The sequence below is a fragment of the Tachypleus tridentatus genome, chromosome 8, assembly GCF_004210375.1.
Source record: "Tachypleus tridentatus isolate NWPU-2018 chromosome 8, ASM421037v1, whole genome shotgun sequence".
Taxonomy (NCBI): Eukaryota; Metazoa; Arthropoda; class Merostomata; order Xiphosura; family Limulidae; genus Tachypleus; species Tachypleus tridentatus.
In genome coordinates this window covers 28,974,685-28,987,563 of record NC_134832.1, presented here as the reverse complement: position 1 = coordinate 28,987,563, position 12,879 = coordinate 28,974,685, and the positions used below count along the sequence as shown (strand labels likewise).

The window sequence follows — 12,879 nt, the reverse complement described above, 5'->3', positions numbered from 1 at the left end:
ACTGTTCATACCTCCTAACACCATTTCTTCGGGATAAGCAGTTTTGGAAGCTTGAGACAAGTCTTGGGAGAGGAACTGTCCCCACTGCATAAACATGTTAGTGTACTTCGCTGAAGGAACGTTGGCTTCCTTGTGAATTTCACTTGACATTTGTCTGGGATTTGGAAGCTCATTTCCAGAGGACGCTTTTCTTGGTGCAGACAGATCTATACGGCACATCAAGTATAAGTATAAAAAGGTTAAATACAATTTCAGCTTCTGGTGTATATTTCTTTAGATATACAATTGTATTTTCTTTTTCAAATTAAGTTATATAATATTTTCTTACAGCAGTCTGTCTTTTCAGAAAATTTCTCTACCGCTATCGTGAAATTTCTTTTCCCTTTATCCTTAGGAGACTAACCAGAAGTACAACAGTTAACATTTACATAAAATATCTCATTTTTACCGAAAAGTAACGTGTTACAGTTCAGATTAAAAGATAACATCGACAATTTTCATTATTATCAATTTTACTAAAAAGTTCAGTTTAACAAATAAAAACCAGCATAAATGTTTACTTTCAGTTTAATCAAAATTATCTGGAAACATAAATTTCAAGTATATCATCTGAACAATACGACATAAAAATTCAGTTTATAATTTTAATGTAGTTTATTATAGAATTAGAATATTTTCATAATATAGGATAGCGAAATAACGGAAGGTAACTTAGACACCATCCTGCTACTAATTTACCTGATTCAAACAATACTACATTCTACTTTCATTCCTTGAAAAATTATAATTTATCCAAATTACTGGAATACTTAACACAAATTTCATTTGTACAAACCGTAAATGAAACAGAAATGTTAATTTTGAATATCTATATAAATGAAGAAGTAAATGAACAACAACTATGGTATCAACAAGTGCACGAAAGTAAGATCTGGGGTACCCCCCTCAAGTAAATCCGAGGATTGTTATGCTAAAGTCTGGATTTTGATACCAGTAAGGGCAATAGCACAGGCGATTCGTTGTGTAGTTTTGTGCTCAACTACAAACAAACAAACAAGTGCTAGCTTTTCTGCAAGAAACGCAAAAGGCCCAGTAAGTAGAACATTAACAAGTAAAAAGTAATTTGTCACAACCGAATAACCATGAATACGAAACTTCAAACTTCTACGATAATACAGATTTTCTATACTTAATGCACAAAAAGAAGTTTGCAAGAAGACCAGAATTTTGTAACGATTCCTCTAAGCCCGTTTCCTTGGCTGTGGTTTCGCTAGATAGTAGATAGGGACAGTAGGATTTTCCTTAATCCATTCATGCGCGTCACTAATTAGATGACGAGGCATTTGGCTTCCTTAAGAGAGCTGTAGTTACTCTAGTTAGCATTTAAATATATGATTTTTATTGCATATCATTCCACGTTCTCTTGTAATAATTAAACAAATAAACCAAGTTTGGGGGAGATGAAACGAGATCCCTCTCTCTAGATACTTTACCGTCAGCATAGCTGGGGGATTTAAGTCGATTCATACACGTGAATGCTGCACCCCATTCAGGATTCAACAAATTATTACACCGACCATCGATTTCACGATATTTTTGTAGAGAATTACAAGGCTCTGTTCTGGTTGTAAGCAATTCTTGCCTAAGCAGTTCATTGAGATTGTTTTCTCTTTCGTCCACCTGTTGGAAAGTTTCTGCTCTGTTAAATTCCTGTAAAAGACTTGAAGAAAAAAAAATGCATTAGCCTGTTTTGAAAGTTTCGGCGAAGGGAAAGGCTTATTAGGATAAAGGAAAATCTTATTGTCTGCTGTGAAAGTTTCTTAGAAAGGAAAGCCTTAAAGGTTGCTGTGAATGTTTTGTAGAAAAGAAAGCCTTAAAGGTTGCTGTGAATGTTTTGTAGAAATGAAAGCTTTATTAAACTTTTGCAAATCCATTGGATGGAAGGAAACTGCACTAGGCTCTTCTTAAAGTTTCGGCGAGAAAAATATCCATAATTATTCTGCAAAAACTTTGGAGAAAGAATAAAGCCTTTTAATTTTTTGCAGTAGTTAAAAAAAAACAACTACGTTATTATTCTAGAAAAAATAGTGGAGAAGAGAAACAATCCTCTATCTCTTTGATAATATGACTCAGGTAATAAAATAAAAATATTTTCTAGTAAGATATATATGATCTCTTGCATGTCAGCCAAAATATTTAAATCTAATTTAACATGAATTCTTTAATTAGAAATAATATAATTTTGCAACTAATATTTAGCTAAACAATAGCCGAATAAGTTCATAACCGCTTTTCATTTACGAGCAGAGCGTAGGTGCAGGTTGATACTGACTAATTATTCTTCCTTTTAATAATACTGTCTGGATCTTGGGGATCTCTGATTTAATCGTTTAATTCAAATGTCACATAATATGAGTTTTAGTGGAAAATTATTTAATTTAATACAGATTGTACAATGAGCATATCTTACGTGAAACGCATACTTTATTGAACTACTATTTAATATAAAAGCAATAAACAACCTCTTATTTTATTACTAGTTTTTTATTGGATTCCTAGATTATTATTTTTCCAACAAATATCAGGAAGATTAGGACAGTGCACAACATCAATTTAAGATAACATTTTGTCAGGATTCCCTATTTCATCTTTTTAATTTGCTCTTCGACTATCGTTTACAAAAGGATAACTATATCTCTACGAAACACTGAGGTACGTGTTAAAGTATGTAGACAACAAACTGTATGGAACAAATTAGGAGTATAAAAATGCATATCGTAATTAGTTTATAAATTAATTTGAGTACTTATTTATATTTACATAAGTTATATTATCCTTACCTGGTTAAAAGCGTTTGAATAGTTTAGAGAACAAGAAACTGTAATCTTGTATAGCTAAATTAATAACAACTTCATTTTAGTTAATTATTAATAGCCTTAGGTCATCACAACCCACCACCAACTACTCTTTTACCAACGAACAATGGGACTGACATTCATTTATAACATCTCCCCGGTTATAAGGACGAGCATGTTCGGTGTATCGAGAATTCGAACCCGCGATCCTTAGATTACGAGTCGAATCCTCTAACCAATAACGCCATCAATAACTTTTTTGGAATGTATATGCAACAACCTTCTTCGACGCAAGATATTCATACTTCTAGGTAATAAAGCCACGTTCATATCAGATATATATGTATATAAATGCGTTCACATTATATACAAAACACTTCCAAGACTTATATTTAAACGGCTTTAGAAATTAAAGGAATATGGATCATTTAAGGATCAAAGACAACGTCAGACGGAACCCGTGCCTAGATTATATTTGAAATTGTTTCGAATCCCCAGTTCGTGTCTTGAAAAATTAGAAAAGAAAACCATGATTGGTATCACACTAAAAATTTGAAAATTTCTGCGCCTGTAAGTCCAAGCTCCAAATTTCATAAGTATCTTATGACCTCTCTGCCCAGAATCATCCAGAAACAGATCTGTAACAAGTTGTATCCCAGCAGTAGTAATAGGTAATAATCTGTGAACTCAAAAATCGGTGACAAAAGCCGACAAACTGCAGTTTTAGGGAAGTGTGTCGAACGAACCAAATATGTTTTTATAAAAGTAATTTTTACCAAGCATTAAAAATATTAGAAAAGAATATCTATAAATATTAAAATTTATGTTCATTCTCCTTAGTATGATGAAAGCCTGTAAAATCTTATTCTGTCTTTACTTTTTATTTTTCTGTACTTTGGTTGTCACTGTAATATTTGGCAAAGGTGAAAGTTCTTAAATTTTACTGTATACTTAGTTTTAATTTTACTGTATTTGATAGTCACTGTATACTCAAAGTACCTCCACTAGTGAGTTGAAACAAATCTACATACAAACTGGATAACCAAACGACGATGCCTTTATCTGTCATCTTGATTTAAGTTCATCTCGCCCGATTGTCATTATAATTTATCCTGAATAAGACAGAAAAGGCTTTTAAGTATATGAAGTATTTTTTCTAATACCAAGGGAAGAACTAGGCAACCAATTCTTTTTTTATTTGAAATTGCATTTTAAATACACGCAACAAAATTGGTACGTATCATAAGCATAAATGAGCAACGATAAAAGAGGAGGGAGCTGGAAAATCAATAACTATGATAAAACAGTTAAAGAAAGTATATATATATAAAAACGGCTCGTTTGGGTTGAGAAAATGTTTAAGTAGAGGAGCGAACAACGTTTGGACCTTCTTCGATCATCGTCAGGTTCACACACACAAGAAAAAAACACGTTAAACATTTTCTCAACCCAAACGAGCCGTTTTTACATATATGTTTTCACTACAACCGGGTTTTCTCGACATCAGTAGTTAAAGAAAGTGTTGTTGGAGACAATTCGTTTAGTTAACAGCAGTAAAAAAACTATTTCTAGTTAACAGCAACAGGACACTCTTTTCACGTAACACCATTAATAAATTACTACCAGGTAATACCATTAAGAAAATATTTCCAGGTAATACCATTAAGAAACTATTTGTATGTTATAGAGCCAAGAAACTGTTTACAGTTAGCACCACTGATAAACTATTTCTAGATAACAGCACCAAGAAACTATTTCCGAAGGTCTTTTTATGATTGAGAAGAGCTGTAAAAACGCTTGTTCCGGAAGAAAATAAGTTTAAAAATTGGATATCAGTAAATAAAAACAACATTTCGCTGTACTTGTTCTCTGTAAACACAACCCTAAACAATAAACTCATTAACACAGAAGGCTGCCAAAAATCTTACAATAACTATATCATCACTAGGTACTAAATTACATTAGAAAAGGCATTCACACATTAGGATACACATTGTGATAATATTAAAATTCTTATGTTGTAATTAATTATTTTATGGATATTTTATTTTTCTACTTTATTTATTTCATTATAAACCTCTTATACTTCGCTTTTAATCTGTTTGCAATATTAGTTTATGAACTAAAAAATCTTTATTTCTTTGCAAATTAACTGGCTTGAAAAAATAAAACAGATTTTGAGGAAACACATGAAGAGTTTTAAAAATAGCTTAGAGTTTATAAAGATTTCCAAAACATTACGGGTGTTGCTGTACGTTGTGCGCCTTTTTTTTTTTCTGTTGTTGTATTTCATTTTTATTTTAAAAAATATTCTAAAATTGTATAGCCACGTAAACCATCATGCAGACAACCAGCTTTATTTTAAGATTTTAACATTCGTTTTCAATACTATTAGGCTGGGCATGGCCAAGTGGTTAAGACACTCGACTCGTAATTTAAGGGTTGCGGATTCGAATCCCTGTCACACCAAACATACTCGCCATTTCAGCTGTGGGAGCGTTATAATGTTACGGTCAATCCAACTTTTCGTTAGTAAAAGAGTAGCTCAAGGGTTGGCGATGGGTAGTGATGACTAGCTGTCATCTAGTCTTACACTGTTAAATTAGGGACGGCTAGCACAGATAGCTTTCGTGTAACTTTGCGCGAAATTCAAAATAAACCAAACCAATACTATTATCAAATCGTATCAAGTCTTACCTTTTAACTAAATTAGTGGTCTTGTCTTCAGCCACCTTTATGGCATCATTGGTGCTAAATTCTTTATTTTCTTTAATGGATCTTCTATCACGATTATGTTTTTTCGTGAGAAAAAATCTCCTGTCTTTCTTATTGCTATTCTTCGATGCTGGAAGAATGAAAAATTAGTGTAAAGCCAGCGTGAATAATTCTACATCGTTTAGAATATTATTATAAGTAAGTATGTAGTTTTTTCTTTAAACTTCATGTATAGATTTTATTGCTATAAACTCTTTAACTGAAAATAAAACTAAAGTGCATATCCTACCTATAAGCTTATTAATTCTGAATCAGTTAAGTCGATTATAAATATTAGTGAAACTTCCGATCATTAGTTAGTTACTTTTCTAGATTTCATACACATGTTCATAATATTAAGATTGAAGAAGTATACAAACATTTAAAATCTGAAACCATCCAAGGTATAACATACCTTTACGTCTACTCCTTTTGGCTGTTTTCTTCACTTCTTGTAACTTCTTAAAGTTGTCATTGTCATCTAAGAAGAGAGGATCGAACTTCCAGGATACATCCAAAGGTTTTATAAGATTTTCCCCATTATTTTCGTCGTTATTTAGCTGTATATCATTTCCTTTAAAATGTCTACGTTTATGTTCCGTCTTTTTTGTCTGAGAGAAAATAAGAAGTAGCACCACGAAGAAGACAGCCGACCAAATCCTGAGAAATAATTTATTACTTTTCATTTCAAAGTGCATACAAATATTATTAGCATATTATTCTAAGTCAATATGCATGTTTTTACTTAAAACTTCATGTATAAATTTTACAAAAGTGATACCATACCTAAAAGTGTCTTAATTCTGAATCTGTTAAGTTAATTGTAACTGATATCAGTAAAACTTATTGTGACAAGACAAAAAATGGATTTGAAATTATAAATGTTAAAAAAGCTTGAAATCTCTTCTCTCATTATTAACGTTTTATACTTTTAATATATAAGATGTGTGTATGTTTATATATATATATAAATGTAGTTTGTGATTTGCAGAAAATTACAAACATCGAACTAAAATGTCTGGAAGTTTCTTAGTGAAGGTGACAGCATAGATTTTGGTTTAACCTGCGTAGCTTTGGGGTTTATAGATACACTGACTCTTGTTGTTGTTAAATTAAGCACAAAGCTACACAATGGGCTATCTGTGCTCTGTCCACCTCGTGTATCGAAACCCGGATTTTGGCGTTGTAAGTCCGCAGACATACCACTGAGCCACTGGGAGGCTACACTTACTCTTAGGGCTAAATATTGATAATTTTTTAATATTTAAAAGGTTAGTGTCTAGTTTGGTTGTTGTTATTTACAATTCTACAGAAAGGACTGTCTGTGCTTTGCCCATCACAGGTATTGAAACCCAGTTTCTAGTAGTATAAGTCCACAGGCTTATTACTCTGCCGCTGAAAAGCGTCAAGTGTCTATAGTTCTGTTTAGGGTTAAAAAATGAAATGGAATTTACCTCTGGCTGAAAGAACGCATGGTGAAACTGGGAGATTGATATGTTGTTCATACGTCCTTTTACGGTCAGACGGTTTCAAGTTGTTACTTATATATAATGAAAGGTAGGTGAATTGAAGTATAGTACGTGCACCTGGTTTTTACATCTGTGATCTATTCCTAGAATTCGCTTAAAATTTTATGGGTTTTTTCTTCTGTACCACGTAGTTTGCACGTGTTTCTTTTCAATATTGTAATATTATACTTTATTTTATTTTGTTTTATTTTTTTTTGCCCGGCATGGTCAAGCGTGTTAAGGCGTGCGATTCGTAATCTGAGGGTCGCGGGTTCTCATCCCAGTCGCGCCAAACATGCTCGCCCTTTCAGCCGTGGGGGCGTTATAATGTGACGGTCAATCCCACTATTCGTTGGTAAAAGAGTAGCCCAAGAGTTGGTGGTGGGTGGTGATGACTAGTTGCCTTAACTCTAGTCTAACACTGCTAAATTAGGGACGGCTAGCACAGATAGCCCTCGAGTAGCTTTGTGCGAAATTCAAAACAAAAATGTTATTTTTTATGGCTTTAATATTCAAATATTTCTATAGACGTTGTTTCAAATGTTGCTGAATATCCACTGAGAAAAAGGGATAGAGTGAAGTTATGTAAACTATTCAATATTTCTATTATAAAATATATTTTATTTATATTTTGAATTTCGCGCAAAGCTACATGAGGGCTATCTACGCTAGCCATCTCTAATTTAGCAGTGTAAGACTAGAGGGAAGGCAGCTAGTCATCACCACCCACCGCCAACACTTGGGCTACTCTTTTACCAACGAATAGTGGAATTGACCGTACATTATAACGACCCCCCGGATGAAAGGGCGAGCATGTTTGGTGCGACCGGGATTCGAACCCGTGACGCTCGGATTATGAGTTGAACGCCTTAACCATCTTGGCCATGCTGGGTCTTTTATTTATATAGAAAAATAAGGAAAAGTGTTACAGTATCACTGAAGAAAGGTGTAAAATTAGTATACAAATTTTCAGTTACTTATACTTCGTTACTTAAGCATACTGCACATCATAGTTAATACTTAAACTAGAAAGAACTGATAAAATGTTTACAGATAATTCTTAGGCTGTGATGATGTGAAAAAATAGTTATTTTAGAGACCTAAGATGCATTTCTTAGGCTGTTCTTACGATGTAAAAGGGATGAAAATAAATGAGAGTCCAAGATTTAAGGAGCGATGAACACATCCTGTACTTTCAAATGTGAGCTCGTTATAAATGTGACAGTCAATCCCCATTCGGTTCAAAGAGCTGAACAAAATCCCTGTACCGACGAATACTGTTGGTTGGCTGCTTTCCCTATGGTCAGTAGCTTGAAATTAAGACTCGTGGATTTCTGACCTAATCGTGTAGCCTACTGCATATAAAAAGTTATTCAGGTTCAAAAATTACAGTTTAATAACGAATAGGGAAAATTTTTAAATAAACATCGGAGCTCTAATGTTCTCTATCAAAATTGGGTTTCAATGCCTCTGATGGGCAGAGCACAAATAGCCTATTGCGTAACTTTCTGCTTAACAACAAACAAACAACTTAATTATTATTGCCGTTAAGAGTTTCAGTTGACTGGTTGTTTGAAATTAAGCCCAAAGCTACACAATGGGCTATCTTCTGTGCTCTGCCCACCACGAGCATCGAAACTCTTTTCTAGCAGTGTAAGTTCGCAGACACGGCTATGCCATTGGAAGGGGGGGCAGGAGTTTCGGAGAAAAAACAATGACATACAAATAAATGATTTTATCGTACAAAACAAATCATCGCACCTAACCCTAAATACTTTTATGTCATTTCTCTCAAATAATCTATTAAGAAATTCAAAAGAAATGCTCATAGAGTAAATGGTTCGCCTGGTGATTTCTGAAAAGGAATAAACAGAAGGAAGGGCAGAACTCTGTTCTAAAAGAATAATATAGTGCTACAACAATTATAATGAAGTACATAATACTTTCTTCACTTTTTGAGGATAAATCGACCAATGCGTTGCAATAACTTGATTTCATCCGATTATCTTTGAGTCAAATGTATCTCAGTAGCAGCGTATCTGGATTTTGAATCCCGGGCTCAAATGAAGATATTTTACGAGTAAAAATTAAGGAAAAATATGAATGTGTTGTCTTCGTATTATTTTTTGCGAACATTCTGAAACAAATGAACTCACTGTCTTCAAAATTAAGAATAATAAAGATATAATTTGGACAGGATTTGAGTTGACATATAATTTAGATGAGGAAGAATATTTGGACAGAGTTTAAGTGTAGACGGGAAATAGGGTTTGGAGACACATCGATTATTTCTACCTGAATGTATGTACTTATGATTCTGTCTCAGTGAAAGTGCCTGTTAGAAGCCTATTTACGTGACGATAGATGTGACTTTATCTTGCTTGAAAAACCAACAACAATGCAATTACAATGTGAATTTTATCCTGAATGCTCAAGTGGCCTTTAAAAACAGTGTAAGAGTTGTTGTTTTTTATCCCCTTTATTACCACATTTTGGAGCCCGGTATGACCAGGTGGTTAAGGCACTAGACTCATCATATGAGGGTTGCGGGTTCGAATTCCTATCGCACCAAACAGTCTCGCCCTTTCAATCATGGGTAGCCTTTAATGTCGCAGTCAATCCTATTATTTGTTGGTAAAAAGAGTAGCCCAAGAGTTAGCGGTGGGTGGTGGTGACAAGCTGCTTTCCCTCCAGTCTTACACTGTTAAATTAGAGATGGCTAGAGCAGATAGCCTTCGTGTAGTTTTCGCGAAATTCAAGTAACAAACAAATCATTGTTGTTGTTTTTTTCCTGCGTAATACTACAAACATATGATTTTCATGATTTGTACTAATATATGTTGCCCCATTGTTTGTTTGTTTTTCTGAATTTTGTAGATGACTTAAGAAAAAATGATGTGTTTTACATTTTCAAAACTTTCATAGCGATACAACACAAGAATATGCTATCAACGACCCCAAATTAGATTAGACCAACTTTGACGGTACTTTATTGCATTGCGAGAAAAAGAGCCACGTTAACATTCTAAATATCTCAATTATATCAAGTAAGTTTGTACTTTATGAACACAGATGAAATAGTAAACCATAAAATTAATACAAAATAGGTGTTCTATCACCTGTACTTCATGTTTTAACTGTTCCTTTTAAAAGGGAAATAATTAAAAAAAAAACACAACAAAACTAAATATTCTATTCTCTGCTTCACCAAATGCGTTTGATTCGAGTTTTCGCGAGTCTTTATTTTTTCACAACATCTGCACAAGTGTTCTTTCATACAGAAATAAACATCCAGATGTTGGTCCAAAAATAAAATTCTCACATGGTTTCTTTTTATATATTTAACATATGTATGTGCCTTGTCTGTATTACTGAACATTACTATGTTTACTTTGATTTAAAGAAAATTAGTTTTTATCAACTTTTACCTCCAGTGCATCAAATGTTACAAAAACGTTTTATTATTACATCTATTATTTCCAACTTCATTTATTTATTAGGTTTTTACTTGTTTGCATCAATCTTTCTCATTACTGGTGCCAGAGAAGGTAATTAGAACTAAGTAACATGTAGAAGATATACTAGATTTCGTTTCAGAAAAATTGAAGTTACTATTTAACTCTCCTTTATTACGAATGTCTTCCTCAGACGTTTCCGAGTGTTCAAACAAAGTTTAGTCTTACATTGATTAATGATTGTCTAACACGAGTTTAAGAACAATAGTGACTATCACATACAAAGATATTCACGCATCAACAGTTGTAACTGTCTAAAATGATCACGCGGCTACAGTCAGGGTTCAACAACAAAAACTTTATTCATAACAACAACCTTTAGAAATAAATTCAACACTTGCCAAAACACTGTTAATAACAGGGACCTGTCCAGGAATTCACACCAATAAGCAATATATCAAAGATATTATGAAATCAATAATAATAGATTAAGGAAAAAGAACAAAAAACAACCTAACTCTATCACTCTCTCTGTATATATACATATATATATACACACACACATACCCACACAGATATATAAGCTCTTTCTCTCTCTCTATATATATATATAGATATACACACACAGATATATAAACTCTCTCTCTCTATATATATATAGATAGATATACACACACAGATATATAAACTCTCTCTCTCTATATATATATATAGATATACACACACAGATATATAAACTCTCTCTCTCTATATATATATATATATACATACATACACAAACACACACACACACACACACATATAAACTCTCTCTATCTTTCTTAGTGAAGTTTATAGCAGTGTATTTATTCAGAGAGTAGGTCACGAGGATACATCTCATGTGATCATAAATTAAAACACTTCTGCTACATTAACAGTATATGTATGTCAGCATAAGGGAAGCTGGTGTTATTTTCATCATATGCACGTATATATTTACTCAAAATACAAATGATTATGTAGGAGGTAAAGTTAGCTCTTTAATACAACTAAAATTTTTAAAATAAAATAAACAATAGAGGAAGAATAAAAGGTGTGTGTTTTTCGTATAGCAAAGCCACAAAGAGCTATCTGCTCAGCCCACCGAGGGGAATCGAACACCTGATTTTAGCGTTGTAAATCCGGAGACATATCGATGTACTAGTGGGGGGCAAAGTGAAAGGTAAATATAATAATTGAAAAATAAAAGTTACAACCTCACACAGTTTATGACGTGTTATTCAATACAAAGATGCGAAGAAATACGTAATAACTAACTAAAGTTAGAAATAATAGATATAATAACAAAACCTTTTTATGAAATTTGACGCATCAGAGGGAAAATTTGATAAGTTTTAATTTTCATTAAATCAAGTTATACGTAATAAGCCTGTTATAGTTATACAGACGAGGTACGTCTCAGCACTTTGCAAAAGGATAATATTTACTCTACTGTAGACATGAAGATAGATAGTGCTAAAGGCTGCATCAAATAAAGGATTATGATAATACTGAACACTGTAAATATATATATTTTTTCAGACACGCTGAGAGTTGTACTAAATAAATTATTATGGTAATATTGAATATTCTGTAAATATATATCTAGATATTTCTGTCTTTTTGATTAGTTAACTTCATTAAATTGTATTAATTTTCACTAATATATATATATGCAAACAGACACAGCTAAAAATGTATTCTAAGGACAGCTGGCATGGCTATTGAAACGTTAATTAAAATAATGTACAGGTAAACCTGAAAATGACCAAAGGAGGTCGAATCGTTGTTCTGTACTTTAATTACAGTTTTAATACCCATGCCAGTCATCTTTAGAATACATTTTTACTTCAAGTGGGTTTCTTGTCATTATAAGACAAAGCTGAAAATTGTACATAGTAAAGGATTATGATGATATTGAAAATACTGTTAACATATAGAAACAGACCCAGCTGAAAGTAGTATAAAGGATGAGTATTGAATGTTAACATATACAGACCCAGCTGAAAGTACTGAATATAAAATACTGTTAACATATAGAAACAGACCCAGCTGAAAGTAGTATTGAGTAAAGGATTACGATAATACTGAATATACTGCAAATATACTCTTCAAAACAAGAAACGCAAAAGGGATATTTTTGTTATTTTAAAGAGAAATATATGTAATAACGTTGCAAGCTCAGAGTATGTGATGTTGCACGTGTTAAGGCACTGGTTGTCAGACCAAAATGACAATAAAGGTTGTGCACTTTGAAAACGGAGGAAAACATCGGATTTTTCGCCAAAA

General features: G+C 32.8%; 1 protein-coding gene across 2 annotated transcripts in view; it reads right to left on the bottom strand.

Moving 5' to 3' along the window:
* Positions 1-7,189, bottom strand: part of LOC143222058 (salivary peroxidase/catechol oxidase-like) — a 30,288-nt gene extending 23,099 nt beyond the window's left edge. Inside the window, exons 1-5 of one of the 2 annotated variants that reach the window (XM_076447908.1) lie at positions 7,064-7,189; positions 6,025-6,269; positions 5,553-5,700; positions 1,494-1,720; positions 12-206 (exon numbers count right to left, since the gene is read on the bottom strand). In XM_076447908.1, coding sequence (XP_076304023.1) covers positions 12-206; positions 1,494-1,720; positions 5,553-5,700; positions 6,025-6,269; positions 7,064-7,083 — 835 coding nt within the window. In that variant the 5' untranslated portion in view covers positions 7,084-7,189. Of the gene's footprint in view, positions 1-11; positions 207-1,493; positions 1,721-5,552; positions 5,701-6,024; positions 6,270-6,911; positions 7,015-7,063 lie in introns of those variants that run through there. The other variant, XM_076447907.1, reaches the window with a different exon arrangement.
* Between the last annotated feature and the right edge of the window lie 5,690 nt (positions 7,190-12,879).